The following is a 24,563-nucleotide window of genomic DNA, read 5'->3' as shown; positions in this document are numbered from 1 at the left end:
TTACTCATCACACAAGAAATATCTGCAATTTATTCAATACCCCCAAATCGTAGTACAAGTGTTCTGATGTCAGTGTATAGTGTTTCTATTTGCTTGGTAATATTTATATTAGTGTTTAAGGTAAAAAGAAATGCAAAAATATCATTACACATCACACAAAAAATGTGACTATTATATAAGGAAAAATTAGCACAATGTATGTAACCTTAGGCAAAATATGAAAAATTTTATATGAGAAAGTTATTCTTGTAGTATTTAAGTAAGTAGAGTTCAGGCTCCGGTCTGGGTACAAATGCAACGGCTCCATACGGAGAACGAAGTGTATGATATTGTATTGTTACTATTTAATGTAAGATGTATTAGGATGAACGAATAAATAATTAGATTCCTGCGCATTTTCTTCTCAAATTCTCTGCTGTTGGTCCGACGCTCTTTTTGGTGTGTTTTCTGTGTTCCTGGGGGTCCAATTAGTCAGGAAAGGGTCATTTAGATCGAATCTGAGACCAAAATTTTTCGGCTGCAAAAATGAAGAAAAAGTAAGGTTAACCCCTTTGCATTTTTGGCGAAAATTTTCGCGATTTTGAAAAGTGTTGGAATAAATTCTTTCATGCACTATTTCGACGTAATTTTGCCAGAGAAATCGATTGGGCGCAGTCCCAATACGCTGCGATCGACGGATCAAAAGTCACAGCCTGAAAACGAAAGTTTACCATCGTAATTTTTGTCTGCCGTTGGTACTGCGCTCTTTTTGATCAGTTTCATGCGTTTCAGGGCAACGCATCAAGTTTGATCAATATAAGCCTCTTCTGTTCACAATTAATGGAATCGCAGAAATTTTAGCGTCAAACTGCTTCTGGTATGCGAAGAATATCTGAACGGAGGAGGTTGCTTGAAAACAGGGATCGATGAATCGAATCATTGTGATATTGACGCTGTGTGTCCTAGTGCATGCCCCAATACTTGCTGGATAGAGCGTGCAACTTATATGTATGATTTAATCATTCCGTGCTATAACGATTGCCTCCAATTTGGCGCATGTCAAATGTTAGTCATGGTTTTCACCGGGTTTTTCTCATCACTTTATTACTCACACATAATTTAGCAGGAATTTCGGAGTGGCATGCAGAACGGACCTGAAAGAAAGGAGTCATAAATTCGATGCACATCTAAAGTTTTATGGAGAAGATTCAGTAGACATTTAATCAACTAATAATTTGTTGGTCATAATATTCTTGTATTCTATTCGAACCCCTTGAATCAAAATTCATTCGAATGGAGTTACTACTTTCGCGATATTTTCAGACATTCTCCTTGTGTCTCCCAATCACTCCGCGGGTCCACTTTCCTACAAGATGGACTTCAAGAACACAAAAGCATCTGGGACAAGACAGGACCAACATGAGTGAAAATTTGACAAAATACAAAGTGTTTTTGCCTTTTCCGGTGTCAATTTGGATCCGTTATTTGCAACGACTAGAGACAACGCACAATTCACTTTAAGCGCAAAATTACCTTAATACGGCTTCTGAATAAATATATTCTAGCATATTTCAAAATTCACCGAAATTGGATTAAAAATAACCAAAATTTTAGACTACCTTTCGTAATGCTTAGGGCAAAAATTAATTCATTTCAGCTCTTAGGTACATACTTTCAAATCGTAGATTGCGGCAACATGGGAATTCATGCAATTGGTTTAGGTCGATAAAAGAGGTCTGTACAGCGTTTCAAACACGCGTAGGGGGCATTCTGTAAATCTGTGTTTAAATGCAATTTAATATTTTGTAAGTATACGGAGTAATTTACAAAAGATTTTATAATACAGAAAAGCGTGTAAAGTAACGATGGTATACATGTGGTCGTTATTGCAGTTGATTATTAATCGTTTACTGTGGTGAACCTGCATACAAATCTCAGGGATCATGTTCTTTAGGTTAGATCTGGCATGTCTAACTTTCGCCAAAGGATCATGTGTTTCGTAGTACATCCTTACTAAATCGAAAGAATGAGATATTACAGCTCGTGTAAATCAAGGGTCATGATTAATAAAAAATTGGTAAAATTTTTCGATCCAAGCAGCACATTACTTGTTTCATCAAAAAAGAAAAAGAAAACGTAGAATCAGATTGTCTTGTCCGTCATTTCTCGTGAGAAGCGCTCGAATGATCGTCCGTTGATTCCTCAAGCAAATTTTGAATTGGCTTCGGCTTTTCTACATCTCCCGATAGTTTCTTTTCATCAGCGCAGTCATCGCTTAACTGAATTCGAGCTTGTTCATCTTCGTCATCAGTGTCATCATCGGCACCAGGATGTGCAGAAATGTGATGTGTGGGGCTAGCGATGCGGCCCGTTGTACCAGGTTCTTGCCATTGTTTTGCACCCTGCATGGATATTAAATCAAGACAAGCATTAAAAAATATAAAAGAGAACAAAGCGTTTGGGTGATATTTTTTTGAATTTCCTCTGCTTTCCATGTTCTTAAGTAGTTGTTTTTAAAAAATACTGTTTAACTTACGTGTGTCTGTGCTTTCATGGTGCTAACTTTGTCCATATAGTAATCATAGACGAATTTTGCCATGTGGGGCATGTCTTTGATGACGACAGCCTCGGGCAAAAGGTTAACTGATGCTGCCAAGCTTTCATTAAGTCTTTGTGCTGGATACATTTCGCTAGGAAGAATGTACAAGTTAAGGGGTCGCTGCATTAGCTGGTCGAACGCGGGTGTAAGTTCGAAGCAGTTTTTAAATAAGGCGACCCTGGCAAAGACGTATAAACCAAGCCGAGCTCGCGACATTGCCACTACCAGCCGCCTGACATCCCTCAAGTGACCAACTGCTCGTGTTTTCACCAACGACAACAGTATGTAGTCGTTCTGTTGACCCTGATACTTGTCAACAGTGGTCACTTTGTTTGGTCGTCCTATCAACGGGTTGTTAGCACACCTGATGTTTATTACGTCGCGTATTAAATGCTTCTGTCCATTGTAGGTGGTTAGTATGCTGATTTTGTCAGCTGGGTATCCTAAAAGGCGCATGTACATGAATACTGCGACGCAGTACTCAGCTTCGGCAAGATTCTGATAGAAATAAGCGCTCGGTTCGCTCTCGCCAACGCCGTTGAAGTCTTCAACGTTAATGAGTTGAAAGTCGAATAAGAACCCAGCGTTGGCAATAAGATATTCAGGACTACGCTCGACGTGACACAGATTACCCAGCTTTTTGTACCGCCAGTTGTAGAGATTGCATATACTTGGTCTGGCGCGACCTTGGCCGTCAAGATCGACGGTAGGAACACCAAGCCTGACGAACCTTGCAAATAAAGACTGCTCCATATTTGAATATTTTTGGAAGGCCATGTTTTTAATGACAGGGGGCAACTGGTGGTGGTCGCCGATCATAATCCAACGCTTCAAACGATTGTAACCATCTTGGGGGTTTTGAAGCAGCAGTGGTATGAAGGTCTCGATTTCCAATATCTGGGCGGACTCTTCCATAAGGATGTTGTCGTATTTAAATCCCATGTCGACAAGTTCCCGTCGCTTGAGCGCTGCGTGCGTACAAGTCATTGCGATTACCTTCGCTTCTTTCACGAGTAAATACTTTGAACGGTCCAGCCCTGATCTGAGCAATTCGAACGCACGGAATTCCTCAAGTTGAGCGAACATCCTCTCCACATATCTGCCAGAATCCCATAAACTGTTACAGTGATTGCATCGATTTGCATCATTTTTCTATAAATTTCAATAACTTGGAGAAGCCGCAATATGCACGTGTGAATACAAATGTCGTTTTCAAATCCACGACAAAAGATTGGAAGTCACATCTGCAACCTTATTGGTGATAGATATTCATTTAAAACATAATACACCTGGTCTAAATATCGTATATTATTTATAAGAATGTTACAGAAAAACGTCTGTAAATTAAATTTACAAGACCGTATTATCCCCTCAAAAGCACAACGCCGTATTATTGAGAAAATTTTTACTCAAAAATTGCAGTCATATTAGCGCAATGAATTGTCAGTGACGGATGAGAATGCTAGGGTCCAATATAGCGAAGTAACGTAACAGTAATACGCTCGTAATTTGACCACCATGGAAGAGTGGGGAAATGAATGAAAATAATTTACCTGAAACAACCCTGGGCAATTTCCATATCCTCGCTGTAAGATCTTTCCTTGAAGAGAGGCTGTGGTGCATTGTCAAAGAACTTGTGGAATGGAAACTCTTGTGAAACCATGTTAGGCGAGGGATTGCTTCCCGATCTTTGCTTGATTCTTCCGTTGAAGCGCTCCCACCTAGTAAGTATCTGGTACATAAAGAAGTGTCCAGCAGTTTCGCACGTGTACGCAACGTCTCCTTTTACATTAAGAGACTCCTGAAGCCTTTGAACTTCCATGAGAAGATCCAGACGTTTTGCCAGAACGTAGTTGACCCTACCGTATCGGCTGAAGTCTTTTTCGGTTTCAAGCGCCTCCTCGCCGTGACCTAAACGGAGCAGATGCCTCTCATCTATGTCTAAGGCCATGATTTTTTCAAACAACTGATTCAATGCCTGATTGGAATGTGTGACTATTAATGTCCTTTGATTGGGAAAGTTGTGGTATAAATTCGATATAATTTGCACGGCAACGTCCGTCTTTCCGGTCCCCGGCGGACCGACGACTAACGTCAGCCCTGGCTGCATTCCTGCGCGGATCGCCTCTACTTGCGTTGGTGTGAACGGTATTTGGTTTCTGAGAACAGCAAAAGAAAATGACAGAAATATTGCGAACCGTTGCAATGAAAATACCTCCGTGAGTATTCATTAATGCCTCACCTCTTGGGCTCATTGGCCTTGTAGGGGCCGCGACTTGGCGGTACGTGTGGTTCGACCATGATCACTTTTCTATCCGATTGGTTGTTCTGCTTGCATAAGACTTCCTCAAACGTTAGTCGAAACGGCCGAACTAATTTCTCTTCTTCGGTGATTTCAACTTTGATATCATACCCCGGAAAACTTGCTCGGAGATGATCTATGTCTAGAAACGTGTCGTTAAAATCCATTACTGCGATCTCATCGGGCATTCTACAAACAGAGAGAAAAACGAAAATAATATCACAAATATAGCGTGCAATATACTGTACGAGTATTTTTTGGATTTTGTTTCTTACCTTGCGTATTGGGCAGCTCCGGGATCCCCGTATCCTAATATTATATTGTGAAGCCAATCGGGTACAACACACTCGGTGTTCATCAATTCCCTGATCGTCTCTAGGACAGCTTTGAAGTTATTCTCCTTTGGCTTCCGCCTCATGATTATGTTGAAACCTTCATACACATCCTCTCTGCCATGGCTCGCGTTATCCATATCAATACGGTATTGATTAGAGTCCAGCCAAACACGGTAAGTGCGATTCTCGCCGGGGAGTACAGGCCTTGGTTCAGGACCATCCTCGATCACCCGACCATTCGAATCTAGCATGCCCTCAATCTCGCACCCCCGTACGGTTGTCAAACCAACCTGGGGTACAAACGGCAGTTTGTGACTGTATTTCGTTCCTGGAAGGCGTCTCTATGGTAAATCGCAGATGTTTATACCGGTATCTGGTCCGTGCGAGCATTCCGAGGCTGCACGTTCGTTCATATGAATATTACGTAAATTATAAACATATTTGCGGCCGGGCGTTTCTATGCTAGCGTTACAACATACGCATGCATACTCGTCCGGGCAGCAATATATCAAAATCACTCACCGATGGTATTAGGAGGTTTGATTGATATTAAAAAGCAAACGTCGTGTTTCCTCAGGTTTTCCCACTCTGCCTTGATTTCCTTTCTCACGCTCAGATTGACAGTGACGTCGGCTCTTACGCGCGACGGCCTATTCTCCCCGATATTCGGCTTAGCAACCTCAACAACTGCAAACTGAGTTATCGGCTGTGCCATTCTGGCCCATCCACCGTAATACACGCCGCCATCCTCCGCACGCCTGTATAATACGTTGTACACACAGGAAATAAGTGGAGTGCAACAATACAAGAACTAATCGAACGTAGAATAATCGTTCCAACATTAAGGAAAAGCAATGGATCGAATTCAAAAAACTTGGTCTCGGCTGAAATTAATTATTAGTCATGACATCGGCCCGCTAAGTTTTGTTGACGCCATCGTATGACAAAAAAATTGCGCACCTATCACAATTGAATCATGCATGCAATGTAATTAGTAATGCACTCACCATGGACTGAGCCTGCTGACCGAGTCCTCGATATCTTGCCTGATTTCATCTGAAATAATTAATTATACGTTATATGCAACTACAAATCGTAGTACATTTAAAATTGAAAAATTGAAATCCAGCATGTGCCGCATGTATACGGGGCTTTCCACGTGAAATCGGCCAGTATTCAAAGTTCAATTCTTTATTTACATACATTTTTCCCCTTTATTTCAACACATCAATTTAAAGTAACAATCATGATTTTTTTGAAATTTTTATTTCAATTTGTACTTTAGTTACAAATTTGCAACAAAAGTTTTCACTTTTAACTTTTCAAATGGACATAACTGAGAACGAAAAGAGATATTGACAAAATTCGAATACGTTGTTCACGTTTTGAATAACAGATTTACGAGAAAAGTCATAGAAATTTTGTCTCTTCAAAATCACCAACGTACTTCAATTAACAAATAAAATTCACTTCTTACACGATGGTCGCGTTTTATTTTTTTGTGTAAAATATCCAGAAAACTGTTAATCTTTTCATTATTTTAAGCCACATATCATTATGGGCTGATACTAGGCTTCAAATTCATGAAAAAACCAAAACTTGTCAGGATATTTTTTATGGGAAAATAAAACATGACTGTCATTTCGAAGAAAAAATTTTTCATAATAATTCAAATAAGTCAATAAGATATTTTTTAATAAATCTGTGATTCAAGTCAAACACCAGGTGTTTTAAATTTCGACAATATCTCTTTCCGTTCTCTAGTCACATGCATTTGAAAAGTTGAAGCAGGAAATTTTTTGAAATTTCGCAACCGAGGAACAAATTGAGTTGAAAAACTTGGGAAAAAATCAGGATTCGTCCTTGGAATAGGTAAATTGAAATAAGAAAACGAATATAGCAAATCAAAAATTCTACTTTGAAATCTTGTGCGATTTCACGTGGAAAGTCCCATACGTACACGTTGATTCGAGCCTGAAGAGATTGAAATTCCTCAGCAAGTAGTCGTGAAGCGTGAGAAACTGAAGATTCAGTTTCGGCAATGCCAGGCAGCCTTCGCCGGAGAAATATTCCGTGGGCACGATACTTTCGTTCCAGACAACCTCCTCCGTCGGGTATAGCGGCATCTCGTTCAATTCTTCAAGTTGCGATGCTCGACGCTCGTGCCTCGAAATCTGCCAACATTCACGTCACACAATATCGATTACGATCTGCTCAATTATTTATCACTTTTCAAGCTTACCAGTAATTCCCGAAGAAAGCCCAGATCCAATCGATACCAATTTTCATCAACCTCTCGCTCTTCCGGCGGGACAAGGTTCAGGTATGTGGCAATCGATCTCAGCTTCTCCTGACTGTGTAAAAATAATCAAATAATTATAAAGGAAATGGCGGTAAAAATGACGAGAATAGTGACGTTAGGACATCAATAAATGAATGAAAGAATGGGAAGTAAAAGTAAAGGACCGCGTAAACCTACGTATATTCATACATTTTGTGATATTAGTGAAATCCGCATAAACGGACAATAACTAACAGGGTAAGAGCGCCAATGAACGAACTGCATAATATCTTGAACCAGATATAACCCACGGTGGATCGGCATAAGTATGCTGAAGTAAATTTGTATGAATTCCGATTAATTGGCGGTTTCACCCTATCATGTCATACCTCAAGGTGCCAAAGTGTCTATAGAGTGCCTCTCTGGTATCAACACTGGCTACATTTGCAAGTGCAAAGCTCCGCAGATCAGGAAACTTGGCGAAGGCAGCTTTCTGAAATAATAGCAATCGGCACTGTTAGAAATGTGCAGCTTGTTGTAACGTGTCGACGTTAACGTCCTGAGGCTACGCCAATATTTTTAACCAATTTTACGGAAAATCCAACAATTAATTAACATTCTATGCCTGACTAAATTAATTTTATCGCATTCATGCAATGAGAAAAAATTCTGTTGAGTAACAACAAAGTAACAGGTTCGTGGTCCCTCGATTTTTACAGAGAACACACCAATGTCGACCGTCGTATAATTAGAGTACTTGCATTACACGTAGAAGGTGAGTGGTAATTATACAGCACCGGTCTGTAACAAGATTTAACATTTTGGAATTAATTTGATTTTTACCTGCAGTGAGGTGATTTTTGTATAATGCAACTGCGTCATATCATGGTCAGTGAGGGGATCACCGGTTTCTTCGCTTATCTCGAATCTTGCATAAAACTTGAGCATCTCCAAAAGCTGAAACCAAAGAATAAATCCAATGTTACAGCAAATTCGATAAACTCATGCGTGGAATTACATACCATACCCGCAAGGCTAGAAGTATGCCGCATGCATGATGTCAATTACCTAAAATACATCATACACGCCATACACGACCGCGATATGAATTATACAACTAAATGAGCGGTATAAATAGAAATATAAGTTCAACCAATCTTATATATATAAGTTAATTTCTATTTATACCGCTCATTTAGTTGTATAATTCATATCATGTATAGATATATATATATATATATAATATGAATTGAAATATATGTATATATATAGAGAGAGAGAGAGAGAGAGAAAGAGAGCGAGGTATATATCATCAATTCGATGGATTCGAAATAACGAAGGAGGTCCGATTTGACGCCGGTCTACCGCGGTAGGTATATCGACTCATGGTCAGGTGTTGTCGTTTTTCACTCGAGATTAGATTACCTTCCAGATTGTCATCGTGAAATGACGAATAAGAGGGCCAAGTTCTACCCGTCGTTGCCCCAAGCTGACTTTTCCGTACCCTATACACACGTTTCTACACCCCTGCGCCCTGCGTCCTGCAACTAGCTGTATATAATTTTGTTATAATACATGCAATGAGTATATGCATCTCATATAATAATCGACACGATAATATTCCTCTTCCCCGTGTTCTCCCTTGCTTTGACGACCGTTATTTTCCTCTCACAGATGAGTGCGAATGTACTCTGTTGATAATCGACAGTTCAACAGGCTGTACTTTACGTAAATAATCGATTCGATACCCCTATGGAATAATGAATAGGCAACGTGCGAGAGTAAATAATAATTTGCATCACGTGCGCAGAGGGACGTATGATGCGATACGGCGCATTACGAGTATTCATGCGATGATATCGAATGGAAATAACGTAAATACGTCATCGCAACATCCGGATCGGAATCCCTGATGATCAAAGCACGAGAAAAACAGATGTCACCGATGAATATTGACAAGAAATAGCGTTATCAACGGACTAACGGTACACATCTGTTATACCTACGTTCGTACTGCGGCGATAGACAATACTCCTCATACTGCGATTATATTATTATTATAACTACGATTCGCTACCATCGTGCGAAATGCCGGATTTTTCAGTAGCGCAACAGCGGTTGATACTACACGTTCTTGCAGTACTTATGCGTGATAATTAAGAGGCATGTGGGAATCGGTTCGCAGGAAATGCATATACAAAAACATTTTTTAACCTTCGAGCTCGAGGCTTGTACGGTGCAACGCCTTCGCCTGAAAAATCGCGTGGAATTCAAATTTAGCTTGAACGAATAGCCGCATCATCAAATTCTTTGTATATTAACACTTAATGTGCACGGGGCCGATTTTTCTGTGCTTTCCGTTAAGGGTGCATGGCGGTCCATTCTCTGCCAGTCTCCAGGGACCGGCCGCGACGCCGCATAAACGCAAAATTCACAGCCGATCCCCAGGCAGCAACGCCACGCTTAACGTGTTAATCTCAGTGTCACTTGAACTTGTTTCGCCGGTTTATCTGCAATCTATGACACGGTGGTCACTGGTCAGGGAATACCAGGAAATTTCTAGGTCGTGCGGAACGAGGAAAAAATAGAGCTTTCTCGTGAAGAAGCCAATTTCCAACAGCAATTTTTTCACCGCGAGCTCGGGTCCGCATGAAAATACAACACGTTTGTACATAGTAACCGTGTTCTTTAATACCGATAGACTCGAAGTTATTCTTATTCGATACTCGAATTGGTACTATATATTCGACTTTCATTTGGTGAAAAATCCGTAATCTGACCAAGGAAATTCAGGGAATATTTTCAACTATTTTTAGCGGCGAAGAGAAATACGTACGCAAGATTATGCTGAATTAAAATTTGCCGAAAAAACGTTGTAAAAACACAGGGATTACAAATTTTCGTCACAGATGTTTTCACTTCCGAAAGAAAATATTAATTCGAAATCCAGTTTTTGGCGCCATAGTGTATTCCATAAAATTAAGTACCACGCCTATTTGACAACAAGCCCCATCGGCGGAACCAAAATTTATGCGCCACAGGCCATGTGATCCGGATCTACGCACTTTGGCGGAGCAGGCTTATGCACAGGCTGATCCGTAAACCGTAAATTTGTTATACTATAATGGATACATTGCAATTATACAGGTAGGCGATGGTATTACGACGACAGCATGCGGTGGGAAGTTAATTTTGAAGGTGATGTTAAATCCTACACGCGTGTCATCAAAGCTCAAGTTTCTGTTATTCCGAGCTCTGTAACTCGGACGCCGGAGTCGCGGATCAGGAGAACCTTATCAACCCCACCTCGTCGAGTGGTCGCCCTCCCGGCCCCGCACACTCCGTCCTTCGCTGCAATCGGATTCCAAGCCCGGGTCTCTCGGCCATCTGAGCTGGATGAGCCGCGACGAGAAGAGTATACAAAATAATAAACCAGTAAGAGTTTCGATCTCTTCGCGATAGGTGGTGCGTCCGTCGGTATACATCAATTATAATATAATATACTTACTCTATGATCATACCAATCTATAACGCAGGGCGAACAACTTCGTCCGACATATAATAACATTATAGTTCTACAACGATACATAATAGCTGTGCGGTCGCTGTACGCGCGTACAACAAGTTGTCGTTAATAATACAGGTGTAATAAGGTACGAAGGCCGATCACAGTTCAAGGATACAATTGGTCGGGGAGAGGTGTGCCATACCGCGCCGGTTACGCCTGTACGAACGGCCGATCCGGTACGGACTGTTTGTAGAACCGCGGATCTTCGAAACGACGAAACTGCGAACTCTCGGGGAATAATCTAACAGTTGCAAAAGCAGGTCTGCCGCTTCTGACTTATGCCTCGAGTAACGTATGCGCCGCGTTACACGGGAGGTGCAGGTATTGTAATGCGACAACGAGGTATATAGGGTCATTACGTACCAATTCGACCATCTGGCGACCTTGCAACCTTCGATTTTCACTTAAATATGAGGACATGCGGTGAAGAAGTACAATTTTTCCGAAAATATATTCAGTTTGTGAAAAAAATATACATATTCAACGATTTTTTTGTATTCTGAATATTGCAAATCATACATTTAACATTGGCCAGTATCTTTGGTTAAGAGTGTCAAATTTTTTTCAACAAAACTATACATTTCAAGATTCGTTCCACAAATCATCGAAACATTCACGCTACCTCTTATTCGGTTTCCAAACGCGCTCTTTGCCCGCCCAAAATAGGAAATTGGAATTCTTACGATTGGAAGAAACTTCTTACCTAATTTTTCTACCACTGATAACCTTGCGATAAGCCTGACTAGGGAGGTCAGTTCGAGGAATTGTTAGCAAACGTTTAATAAGTGAATGTCTTCTAGACGAAGGTAATGCAGAGATCTTTCGCTTGCGAAACACTCAAAATTCTGCACGCGCATTGTCTATATACAGATATCATAATTATGGTGAAATATGATTTTTGATGTCTGGAAGTTGCTCTGAGAATTGTTCAAGTTCCCCCGCAATATACCCGCACGTGTTGCTCGAAAGTTTGATATGAAAATATCAACGGAAGAACGTGGGCAGTTTCAGAGTCTATATAATTAATGGAGTATTGGGTGAAAAAAGAATCTAGTGAGAGATAAACACGAATGCTCGTCAGTCGATCATGTTCGCCACCGAGTAAACACGCGTCATACGCATCGTTCAGGGAACCGAGACAAATCTATGCGTATATTCGTATCTACCTAGGTATATAAAGGATGCTTGCGCGTGCTATGAGCACATGAATTATCGATAAATGCACGTGTGTCGGAAGTGAGAGTGCTCGCGTCCAATTTAAGTAAACGTAGAATTGGACAATAATTGTACATATACCGCACGTAGCATCGAGAAGGCGCGTCCCGACGAAAGGTAGCAGGACGCGGTATACGCGTATAAGACGGACTCAACTCTGCCAAGTGATAGTGCTGCAGTTGTCGAGAGGGTAACGTTCGAGATGTGGTTAACAAAAGGTAAACAGCAGCCGGCACAAGTCGACTAACCGCAATATGCAAATTATTTATATACGCACCGGCTACTCTCGTAGTCATACACATATACCGCCATACCTATATGCGGTATACGGACAACGGGATCCGAAAGACTTACGTCTTTCCTGATCCAATTGCAAGATGCAATGTAATAATAAAATTCGAATCCTGTACATATCGCATCTTATCGCACATGTATTCATGTCATGTGCACGTGGGGAGGGGTAGCTTCCTGAATTCCACCCGTATGTCGCCTGTTACAAGGCAGGTTGAATAGATACGTCTCGTGGTGTCCGGTGGCCTTGAATCGGACAGAATCCACCTGCTTAGTTGTACCCTTACATACGGAGTGGAGGCATGGGGGTCAGTGTCTGCATAGGTATGGTAGTTAAAACGAACGGAACAATACAACGTAGAGCTGCGGGATGAGTTTGCAGGAAGGAAAACTCATATTATCGGGTTAGATTCAGTTCTCGTAAGCCCCCTTCGACCCTGTTATACCCACCCGTACATATGATACATGCGTACTAGAAATCATTTACTGTCAACAGCTGTCTGTGATTCATAACCCGACGATAATATTACCATGCTTCAGTAATTGCGATTCTCCTCCTGCACGCAAATTCATGCGGATCGGTGAACTACTGCTGTCCCGAAAACACGACATGGCTGAACGCATCGAATTGTTCCGATGGTTCGTTGTTGCCTATGAATTGTCCGTCGGGGATGTTCAAGTTGGATTCGCTAGCTGAAAGATTCGAAATAATCGAGGAAAAGCTTCTTTACGATGACGGTTTGTCAACTACTCCGATGCATCGGTAAGTGATTATCGTCAGCTTCTCTTCTTCTTAAATCAGCGTGAGGTACGTGCGCGTACCTTGGGGGGATCTCTTTAAGTGGGTCTTTCGAGATATTCGAGGCGAATTGTCTTCAATCCCCCCGCCCTCTCTATCTCTCTCTCTCCAACTGTAAATGCATATTTACACCATATACTATTTATGTACCACGATATTTGACTTTTCATAAATGTTCAAGCCGTTTCGGATTTCGTTTACGAATAATATTTTCAGATTTTGCCTGGCGTCTCACCCGGGCATGGATAATGCATCCATAGCTGTGGTTTGTTTCGAAAAACTGTCCATGACGCGGTCCTTGGTATTCGGAACGCTATGCACCTTGTCCGCGTTCTTCCTCCTTGTCACCCTTATTGTGTACGCGGTCCTGCCAGAGCTACGTGACCTACAGGGTAAAATCCTCATGTGCGCCATGTCCTCGCTACTTGGGGCGTACATCCTACTGGCGGTTGTACAGCTTCGTCCCGATTATGCCGCTGATGACGACACTTTGTGCAGCTGGACCGGTGAGTCGGATACATTCTGTCGCTTCTCTAATCTCACTCTAACCGCGGATGAGAATATTTTAGATTAAATTTTTCTAAGGTTCAAATAAATAAACACACAAAGCAACGTGTTACTGCATGCGGCATCATACGTCGTCCCATATTTTTGGCAAGACAATTTCGGACAACTACGGAAGCCAACGCGTATCGTATTTATTTTTGAGAAATAGTAAACTACGAGTGTCCATGCCAATTCGCGGCTGCATTTACCCGGTGATATCCAATGAATTATAGGCGAGCGGATAGCTAGATATTTCAATACCCGTCCTTCGGGTTCACCGTCTTGGACTGATCTTTTACAAAAACTTCAAGTCTATCATCAAGATTTAGCTGGAGGCGCAGTAAAATACTAATTTTCAACTTTGGTCGCTATCTACTATAATGTGACCTCTGACTCGGTGGACCTTTGTGACTCCATGGATAACCTTGCTCCGTACGTACGCAAATAGCTGAACAGAAATTGGAACGTCCATGTTTGCTGTTAGCAGCCCGTTACAGCTCCGTTCGCGAATATTTTCGAATGCTTCTTGTGTCAAAACTGTAAAAACATGGCCGTATGCTATCTCGGACTCTTTTGCAGAGCTCGCCGAGACCTTGGAAATTCTTCCGCTTAACGCTCCTCTGTCTGTACGAGTTTGGTCCGCGTTCGCATAACTGTGCGATCCCCTTCTGACTTGGCTTACAAATATCTTTATACCTCCAAAACTGTCGATCTAAACTTGATAACTTTAGGTCTCGAGTCTAAAACCCGGCTGCACGGTACGGCCATCGACAGAAAAATTCGCATCAGAATCGATTCGGTAGTTCTCGAGTTATAAGCGATCATACGAACAGACGGACAGAGAGACGTTGAGTTTTATACGAGTAGAGATGAAGATGAGTTTTGATTGGCTCAGTTAAAAAAATTGGCATTAAACGGAAATAATCCACAAGCAATCCTGTGTTACACGTATGTACCCTACATATCAGCATGCGGTACGAACGAAGATCGCGTTACAGCAAAATAAAAGTCCGCGGAAAATTTCCACATCGATGCGTGCTGGTGCGATACTTCTAAACATGAGAGATAGCGGACGGCTCTCGAACTCGTAAGATATGGATAAGTGTAGCAGAGGGCAAAAGTGTATCATAATTGTATCATGTATCATTTATTACCAGTTGAGAGTAACAAGTATGGTATTAGATAGATGCATTTTATTGTTAGTGAAATATATAGACGGGTACGTGTGTATCCACGTTTTTATGTCCAAATGTAGATCACACGAACAAAAAAAATTGAAAAGTAAATTCACGGCGGTGAATCCTAAGCAATGTGACATTCGGGCAGTCCGTTTAAGCAAGAGGCACGGCCAAAGTCACAAGGAATAAGCATCAGATTACGTGATGACGTTTAATCTTAGAACGAACTAATGAAGCCGAGTTACGTGATAATAATAATCAGAGTTGCGGCATAATTAGTTTCATTATATTATATGCTGCACTCGCCATTTATAATATTACATTGTATTAAATGTTACAACAATACGTGTTTGTTCGTTTCAGCGTTCACCATGTATTATTGTTTCATGGCTGCCTTTTTCTGGTTGAATTTGGTAGCGTTCAACGTTTGGAGATCGGCCTGGTAAGTTCTTATTTTCAAGTATCCACACCACAGGATGCTTCATAGTCTATTGATTTATAGGCTTATTTATGAAACAAGCGAGATCAGTGAGATATAATTCGGGCGTCGAAGATCTGGAATAGCGTACGGGATCATGAAAAAATCATCCCCGGATTCAGGGACCGGACTGCCGCGACGACGGAATTCCTTAAACGTTACGCTATGCCTGTGGCTGACGGTTTTCTTGCAAGTTTCATTGGCCCGGCAGTATGAGAAAAATTGCTTAAAATGGCCATTGTCCGCGCGGCTAATGGTTGTTATATATACCGGGTGTCCCATTTTAATGTACCGCCCGATTTATCGGGTATTTTTCGACGTACGAGAGGAAACACAGTGCAGGAAAGAAAACTACGTTCCGCGATCATCCTCTTACCGCCAGATTTTCGCACAATTGTTACCGCATATCGCTCTCAAGTTGAGAATTCAACCATCAGCGTATAACTCAGTCATATACGAGCACGGACTGCGGATTCGGGCCGAAAATCGCTCGGTCCGTAAAAAGAGACAGAAGCGTACGCGGCCAATATCCGTTTCTTTCGAACCAGAAGCATAACTCTCATATTAAGCGTCCCTGGCTTGAAGTTTCTTTTTCGAGAATGGATAAAAAAAAAAAAGAATAAAAACATTAAGCGTTGAGTATGAAGAATATAATTTTCCTGTTATATTTATCTTATCGAACAACCGTTTCTTTCCTTTGTTCACTATATCAATTGCTTAATAATGTTAACGCGTTTCATTACAAGAACTTGACCTCACGTTGTAACATTTGATCTACTTATGAAACAATCTTCGAGGTTTTTCAGTTCCTCGCAGTTATAAACTCTTACATAGGTATAAACTTAATAAATTCCGGTAAAATATATTGCACTGATTCGTAAATAATTATCGTCGTATACATCGAAATCAATGATCCTATATATAGGACTAGAATCTACAATGTTACGGGCGAGCCCAGACATTGGCCGCATGTGATTCCTTCACTCCAACTTTTGGCGTTGCCACAGGCCTACGTCTGCATGGTATAATTAAACGATAACACACACTTTGCTTTGTTTTCTCTCTACAGTGCGACAAGTTTCTCTGCGAGGCTATACGCACAAAATTCATGCAAGCACTTTTGAAACTAGTTTTTCGCATATCCTCGAAACTCGGGGAAACAGTTGAACGCATAAACAATGATCAATTTAGTTGCCGAATGAACCTTGTGTACCCTGTGTACCTAAAAGTGGTGTGTACGGGCTGCGCATTGACAGCAGCATCCTTTCGATCTCTCGCTGCGCTGCGCAAATTTAACATGAAAAACTGTTTGGTTACGCAGAGACGGCGAGACGTAATCACATTTACGATTCGCGAATACAGTAAATACCGCTCCGAGAAGCTGGCTTGATCAAGGCTAGTAGTATATATATTTCCTCACGCGCAAATGTATGTATGTATGTATGCATGTATGTATGAATGTATTTACATACGTAAAGAGGCAAGCGGCAAGAGGTGCGACGAGCGGGGCCTTGTCTCGGATACTTGCATATATGTACATGCACCTCGTTGGCGCCGTTCTTTGTTCATTGCTGTTTTGAAACGAGAGCAAGCGTCAAAATTTATCGGGGCTACCGAATATAATTGACGACCGGACACAGTTGTATTTTTAAATGCCGGATTATTCGTATGCGGGAAACATAATCAGCGTATTACGCGGAGCAGGCATCTACGTCCGTCGGGTACAATCGTTCGTTCGATATCAGGACCAAGGACACAATTGTTTTTCATCACCAGCACAGATGTGCCAAAATACGCAGATTCGCATGTGTAGTGGGTTACGAACGCGCGTCACGCCCTCGCCCAGGATCCGATGAATCTTATGACGATGACAACGCCCGCATACCGTTGTACGCATATCCATGAAAATACGGGATTATGACGCATAATTAATTGTATGCAGTGTCGATTGCTGAATTTTTGGCGAGTATGGCGACGTACCTGTATAATAATACAAAAATACAAACGTAATTATACATTGCGGCCACAGGTTCACAAGGACGGTGATCAAGGACGAGATATTTTTCTGGATGTACACCATTATCGGCTGGGGCGCACCAAGCATTTTTCTTACAACCACGATCGTCGGTCATCATACCGACGGAATTGTGTTGGCTCCCGGTTTCGATGGAGCAAGCTGCTGGTTCGCAGGTGGGTTTAAAAATACCGGTTCCATTTTCCCGGATCAATCGCATCGCGAGTTATCAAATTGCCACCGATACTACTACTACAACAACAACAACAACACGATCCCCGTAACAATCGACCACCCAACATTAATTGAACAATTTCCAGGAAGCTACGAAAGATGGGTCTATATGTACGGCCCGGTCGCCTTCCTAATGACACTCAACATCGTTTACTTCTCCCTGACATGCTACCAGCTATGGCACAAGTACAGAAGCTTGGGCGGAACAAGGCTCGACGTGATGAAATTCAGATGTAAGCTTTACTTGAAACTGGCGTCGGTGATGGGTATTACTTGGATCTTCGAAGTACTATCGTCTACAACCGGATCGGAATGGTTGCAATACTGGTGAGCTCAACAACTGTTATTAGCTACACGTATAGATTTCGAAAAATATAATAATACAAGATGAACACTTTGATAATATAAGACACGGATACATAATAATATAAGTGTTGAAACAATTACGAATCGCATAGTGTATTTAACGCATGAAATTCCAGGCTCGTGACGGATGTTATCAACAGTCTGCAAGGCTTTATAATATTTCTATTGCTGATCGCGTCCCGTAAACGCGTACGAAAACTACTGGCAAAAAAGAAACCGTTCGGCATTAACTTTCCAAAGAGATGGGCCGCCGGCGAGGACGAGGAATCCGAAGTGATTCTCGAGGACGACGAGCAGGAGCAGGAGCTCTCGCAAACGGGTTAGCCGTTACTGCGAGAATCGTGACCCAGAGTGTACCTACCGTGACGACGTCGTACATTCTTACAAACGTCCCAACGACACGACACGCACGCGCGCACACACACGCCGATGTACCAATTCGCGTAATTAGGTATGATAGATTCGCTTAATTACCTGCCTATTCATATCGTACGGAGTAGATCGCGTCTTAAAGGTAATTGGGAACGACCCACTGTCCTTGCACGGTTTTCAACATTGTCTAGCTTCTCTTGGGGCTGTTTGTAACGTACTTGATCGGTTCACTCCGCGTCGTGTCGCGCGCGCGCGCGTGTGTGTGTGTGCGCAACCGTAATTCAATTTGTGATGCCGATCAAGGATCAGTTATCACAATCGACCTTTCCATACAACAAAAATGACCAGTCTCGAGAATGTACACATGTTTTTACACACCTGCGGAACGTACGCGATTATTCTGGAAGACAATCGACAAAAATTACTGACGCGATATCTGTTAAATTAGGTGCACACGTAATATACGTTAATCTTTATAGGGTGCCATAGATTTACGCAATTGCGTACAGAGCTTACTCTGAATGCATAATGCAAATACCTTATATTATCTGTACAGTAAATATGTATTAAATATTAGATGTAACAGATGCGAATAATTACAAGTGTAAAAGGGAAGTGGCGACGCTTACGATGAGATAAAACTACGCCGGCGCGGGTGACACATGAATAGCCGGGCAATTACTTACTACAATTATATACGTTATCTGCAATCTCTAAGAGAATGTAATAAACTATTATTCATTACATCTAGTTTCGAGTTGTAGTCAAATTTTTTTCAAACTGTAAAGGCAAATTTCAATATCATGTGCAAAAATATACAGCTTTCGTCCGAAATTGAGCATGAAATGTCGGTTTATTACCCGATAACTACTTGCTGAACTGTCCGTGAGAATGACAGTTGTGTTGATACACTAATTGCTGTAGAGGATGAAAACAATCCAAAAATAAATACAAAAGCATAGCTTTCCGACAGGCGACGCAGCGTAAATTTCGGCTCGCATTGGTTTATTTCAGTCAGAATCTTGAATTTTTCAGCTCGATAAACTCGCGAACAATCAACTTCATAACTACTTCTTGCTACGAATTACAGCGATTATATTGCGCTGTTTGTTTACATGTATTTTGAATTTGCGCGCGGGTAAAATCGGTGATTTTATAAACGGTACGGGTATATTCCGCTATTTGAGTCTGGCAGCACTGGGTTCAACCTTAATTCAACCCTAACTTAACTTGAACAAGCTTTGCCTACCCTAGCCTAGCCCAAGGAGCCTGGCCTTGCCTAGCTCAACGTAACCTAACCTAGTCTTGGCATTTCTGCAATATACATTTCTGTTGAGACATGCAAATGGGAATTATTGGCCAAGAGGTGGGCGAAAAAGCAGAGGGTTTTCGTACATTCGAATAAGGGTGGAAAAGAACGCGAAGGTAAACAAATCTGATCAAATGGCCGAATTTATGTGACTGCTATTTTCGGATACATATTCGGGGAATAGACATGAGTGACCGAACCGGATACGACACGGGTGATCGTTCTACGTTCTGTAAGAAATCCGGGCCGGTATAACGAAATACCGATAAATCGTACAACTGTCAAGTCCGAGTGATATAAGGAGAATAAAAAAGCCGCGCCGACAGCGGGAGCCGCGGCTCGCGTGATACTGAAATTCAATATAATTGAATGAAATGCACATTATGGTCATGCATGTAACACTAATAATAGTTCGTATCACAGTTGGCTTGGCCATGTATCAAGGATCCTCGGCATCATCCTCGGATGAAGGTAGCGTCGCTACCATAAAAATTGGAAAGTGCTGCAAATCCAACGAACTGATTGTCGATGATCGATGTACACCGATAAAAGAAGCCACACACGGAGCAGGACCGTGGAAGCCGATATTTACCGACGAGGATGGACACGGTTTAACAGACCAGCCAAAATTTGAATTAAAATTTGGACTACCAAAGTGTAAAAATGATGAAAGACAGTGGAAGATATACGACGTGCCGAACCCTCCCAACATGGATTTACTGAGAATCCTCTCGTCTGGTAAGCTGCGACATTGCACCCAGTGTAACCTTGACAATACGGACTCGACTGCTGATGAGCTGGTGGAAGGTGAACGGAACAATGCCAAAAACAAGAGATACTACGACTATGAATTTGGAACCTACTGCGCTGACAAGACAATATTACGCAAAGAAAACATGACAACATTCTATGCACGTGTGTGTTTGCCGATAAAGAAACACGTCATGCATACAGACGTCATGATGCGGCGAGTTATAGATCCGTCGTTTCGAGCCATATCCATTGCCTGCTATCTTGTCGTTGCGATCGTATACTTTGTCTTACCGCAATTGAAGAACTTGATTGGAAATATCGTAACAAGTCTGATGCTATGCCTTGTGGCGAATCATTGCGCGGCAATGGTCAGAATTTTCCCCGAGTTTGGCAGTCATGTGAACTTTTTGGTCGCAGGTATGTTCAGCAGTAATGTACTATCCGCTGAGTATGATATGAATATTAAATTAAAATTAAATGGTTAGTAGTATTAGCCACTATAGTATTGGTCTGCCAGCTTTCGTATTTACAATAGTTTGAGTAAACATAGGTGTGGCAGGGTACTTAACAACTCTATTGCTTTCAGATGTAGTTATGTATGTGTCACTGATGTCGGCGTTCTTCTGGTTAAGCAGTTTGGGCTACTATATATGGAAGACTTTTAGATCACGCAACATTTTCCTCCGCTCGACCGATGGAAAAAAGTACTGTTACTACTCTCTCTATGTGTGGTCCCTAACCACAGTTATAGGAACAATGGCGATTTTCTCACACTTCAAGTTGGACACCAACAAACCAATGATAGTCGACGTGCCGGACGCCCCCCAGGAAACCATAGGGTGGCTGGCTGTAGCAGTTCTTTTTACGCCCGTTGCATTTAGTGTCATTTTTAATGTATGGTTCGTTGCGACGACCACAAATTTCATGAAACGAATGAACACGTATGGCAGAATTCACCATAAAATGAAGTATAGTTTCAGAATGTTTGTATTTCTATTTATTATTATGGGGGTTGCCTGGTCATTTACCCTACTTTCCTGGATGAGATCAGAGTTGGAATACTGTTCCATTGTCATAAATTTGTTACAAGCCATTCTAATTCTATATGTATGCGTGTTCGGTCAAAGAAGAGTCACCTTCTTGTTGAGAAAAACTTGCAACTGTTGCAGCCCAGGTGACACTGCTCAGGGCCTCGATTGGGGTGAAGAAATGACAGCTATTAATCTGGGATAACTGTGTCGCACATTGCCGAGTCCCTACTGCTGACTAATAATTTCATTGTCAACGAGTTTGTGAAACCTACATTCCACAATTGAATCTATTTTTCCCATGACTTGACAAGTATTTACCATTCAACCATACTAATGCAAATCCAGAGATTTTAACATTTCGTCGGCAACAGCCGATTATCCACATAAATTATCCAATCATTTTGAAGGATGCAAATTTCAGCACCAAGGGTACTACTTTTATAAATCTCAATCAATTCCTACAATTAGCTCGATCGTATAATCAAATCCTTTGACGCAATCGCACCATATCTAAGTACTTAACTAATTATACATTTTGCTGTTTGAGTCGTCGCACGAGACTGATGAAACAAATTATAAAATATATTAGCCCGTCATCTGGTTTTGTAAAAAATTAACTCCAACTTCGAGGAAGCATATCTATTTTTAAGTAAACGGAATTTCTCAATTAGTATTAGGATTAAGCTCATCGATTGAAGAGTAACTCTGTACCTTGCACAGTGCCTTTGTTTTGAAATATTTAATGATAATATTTACAGAACACTAACGCACTTTAAGGCTCTCACTTGTTTAGTGCAGCGATCTCAAATCTTTATACCTAAATCTATTAATTGACATGAATAAAATTTTTTTAATCTGCAAACCGAAGTCAAAGTGTATTTGTACATACGTCTTGTGTCGTGTAGTAGTCGACTAATCCAAGAAGCAAGTATTGATTATTATTTTTAGGGAATACCGTACCAACCAAATCATTTGTGTCTAGAAAGTGCAAAGCATATACCAGGTGTAACATGTGCGAGCATTGTTACAATTAAGTTATTGCCCGTGTTTGTTGCTTTTTCACACACGACATCCTGACGGTAATACAGGAGAAAATTGAATAAGATTACTCACCTGGTTGAAAAGACCTCCCTCTGGGCGTTGCACCAAGTTGGAGAGTTGACACCGTACTACCAAATGACTGTCATCCATGACTGTGTTGAAGAAACGTCTGGTAGGCAGAAGAGCTTCCAAGTCGATAACCAACTCCAAGAACCTTTCGCAATAATGTATCTTGTCGGGAAAAATTGCTCCTGAAATGTGGCAAAAAGGGCACGATGTAAGTATATCAGCTGAAATATAGTAATTAAAAAAGATCTTGCCCATTAAATGACCAAAATAATTTCAATCAAATTGGGTTTATGAGGCAACTTGGTATAAACACGCACAAGGTTTGAGAAACGATATTTCCAGTTAAATTGTTGTAATTATAAATGACAGTAAAAAAAAAAAAATAAACAGAAAAGGATGCCATCAACATCCCAATCGTAAGGAAGAGATTGGATTAAAATCAGTAACGGTAATGTAACAAAACATGGAATAGTAAATCAGCATTTTACATCTTTAAATGGACTTTGAAGAATTAAAGGTTGCAAATCCAAATTTCAAACAATTACCGTATAATCGCAATTACATTCCAGAATTGCAATGTTCCCCAATAAAATTCTGAGATACGATACTGATCTCCTCAACCGTTGAATAAAAACTCTCTCATAGAAAGACTCACCCTCGAGTGGTACAGTTTCCAGGATAGTCATAAATTTGACCATCAATCTCTGTAGGAATCTCCGCTCCCAGTCCAACTTCTGTCTGATCTCTGGCTTATCTTTCTTTTGTATAATTTTCCAATATTTTCTCCACTTGGGAAACTTTCTAAACTCAAACTCACGTCTGCCCTGTTGCAGTGATACCCACATTGACAATGACACCAACCTCTTAACTTCATTTCTCACTAACGCTACTTCCATAGAATTGAAACAATGATTCAAAAAAACAATAAGCGCCGTCTGTTCTTTAAGATCAAAATCCATTGTACTCTCGTTCAAACAAGCTTCCAGAACTTGCTGAAAAAATCCAGGAAAATGTTGAGGATTCTTCGAAAAAGCTTCCCAGACTTGGACTCTCTCTCGAAATTTTTCGTTCAGCATTACAACTATCGACATCATGTGACTGTGTGACGTTTCTCCTGTACTATAATTTGGCCAAAGATAATTTTCCAGGTATTGGCTGAATTCGAGCATCATTATGCGCCTGATTGAAAACTTTGAAGCACATATCTCTTGTATGTATATATCTTCGATGATTACCGGATCAAACTGGAGGTGTGAGTTGGTTGTGTGAGGTGCCCAATATTTGTTGGCCAACTGGAAAATGGAAACGTATACAGGTGAATACTTGATATGTAAGTGCATATTTTGTAACCGCCCAATGAAATCGTATGAATTAATATCTGCATTCAAAACAACCGGTCAACATAACCTCCTCGCCGCTACCGCACAGGCATGTATCATTACATGCGCATGATTTATGTAATGTATAATTCACCTCGGTTACGTTCTCTGTTATGGCGACGAGGTAGAGTATGAAAAACAAGACGAGCATGTGTATAATTCATGAAAATACGATACAATTATGCTACCTGTGTTATTCTGTCGGCATTTATTTGATCGACCGTGGGCGCAGGATTATTAGTTTTAACGAGGAGTGAAACTGCTGGATTTTCCATTTTCAGATATGAAGTATTTCAACGCTGTAAGAGTAGGAAATTAAACTCCTACAAGACAAACTTCGTCCCTGTGATCAACCAACGACCGTGATTGAACGGATGAAATCGTCAGACGTTGACGCCGGTTGTGATTGTGGTTTATTAGACAA

At 41.2% G+C, this 24,563-nt stretch overlaps 3 protein-coding genes across 10 annotated transcripts; 2 read left to right on the top strand and 1 right to left on the bottom strand.

Annotated features, from left to right (window-relative positions):
* LOC107223534 (RNA helicase aquarius) lies at nt 1–24,563 on the bottom strand. Of its 6 annotated transcripts, none has more exons than XM_046745645.1 (16): nt 24,328–24,563; nt 23,416–24,052; nt 22,764–22,942; nt 8,340–8,453; nt 7,886–7,989; nt 7,458–7,569; nt 7,176–7,389; nt 6,223–6,271; nt 5,738–5,973; nt 5,156–5,543; nt 4,821–5,069; nt 4,132–4,737; nt 2,516–3,677; nt 1,652–2,381; nt 711–1,133; nt 1–517 (listed from the first exon to the last, which is right to left on the bottom strand). In XM_046745645.1, exons 1-14 carry the CDS (start codon nt 24,412–24,414, stop codon nt 2,139–2,141), a joined length of 4,380 nt encoding a protein of 1,459 aa, XP_046601601.1. In that variant the 5' UTR covers nt 24,415–24,563; the 3' UTR covers nt 1–517; nt 711–1,133; nt 1,652–2,138. The 6 variants fall into 6 exon arrangements, with proteins under 6 accessions (XP_046601601.1, XP_046601602.1, XP_046601600.1 ...); XM_046745646.1 differs by having other exon boundaries at nt 1,092–1,133; XM_046745644.1 differs by having other exon boundaries at nt 711–2,381.
* LOC107223535 (probable G-protein coupled receptor Mth-like 5) lies at nt 10,965–22,512 on the top strand. 2 transcript variants are annotated; one of them, XM_046745663.1, is made up of 3 exons: nt 10,965–10,973; nt 20,290–21,036; nt 21,206–22,512. In XM_046745663.1, exons 2-3 carry the CDS (start codon nt 20,301–20,303, stop codon nt 21,850–21,852), a joined length of 1,383 nt encoding a protein of 460 aa, XP_046601619.1. In that variant the 5' UTR covers nt 10,965–10,973; nt 20,290–20,300; the 3' UTR covers nt 21,853–22,512. The 2 variants fall into 2 exon arrangements, with proteins under 2 accessions (XP_046601619.1, XP_015518717.2); XM_015663231.2 differs by lacking the exon at nt 10,965–10,973 and having other exon boundaries at nt 19,536–21,036.
* On the top strand, nt 11,980–19,307 carry LOC107223536 (G-protein coupled receptor Mth2). Of its 2 annotated transcripts, none has more exons than XM_015663232.2 (7): nt 11,980–12,497; nt 13,111–13,333; nt 13,586–13,875; nt 15,457–15,535; nt 17,601–17,761; nt 17,906–18,146; nt 18,302–19,307. In XM_015663232.2, exons 1-7 carry the CDS (start codon nt 12,482–12,484, stop codon nt 18,507–18,509), a joined length of 1,218 nt encoding a protein of 405 aa, XP_015518718.1. In that variant the 5' UTR covers nt 11,980–12,481; the 3' UTR covers nt 18,510–19,307. The 2 variants fall into 2 exon arrangements, with proteins under 2 accessions (XP_015518718.1, XP_046601623.1); XM_046745667.1 differs by lacking the exon at nt 11,980–12,497 and adding an exon at nt 12,926–12,974.

This window comes from Neodiprion lecontei, chromosome 7 (genome assembly GCF_021901455.1).
Source record: "Neodiprion lecontei isolate iyNeoLeco1 chromosome 7, iyNeoLeco1.1, whole genome shotgun sequence".
Classification (NCBI taxonomy): Eukaryota; Metazoa; Arthropoda; class Insecta; order Hymenoptera; family Diprionidae; genus Neodiprion; species Neodiprion lecontei.
The sequence above is the reverse complement of the archived record's forward strand: the minus strand, read 5'-3'. Positions and strand labels throughout refer to the sequence as shown.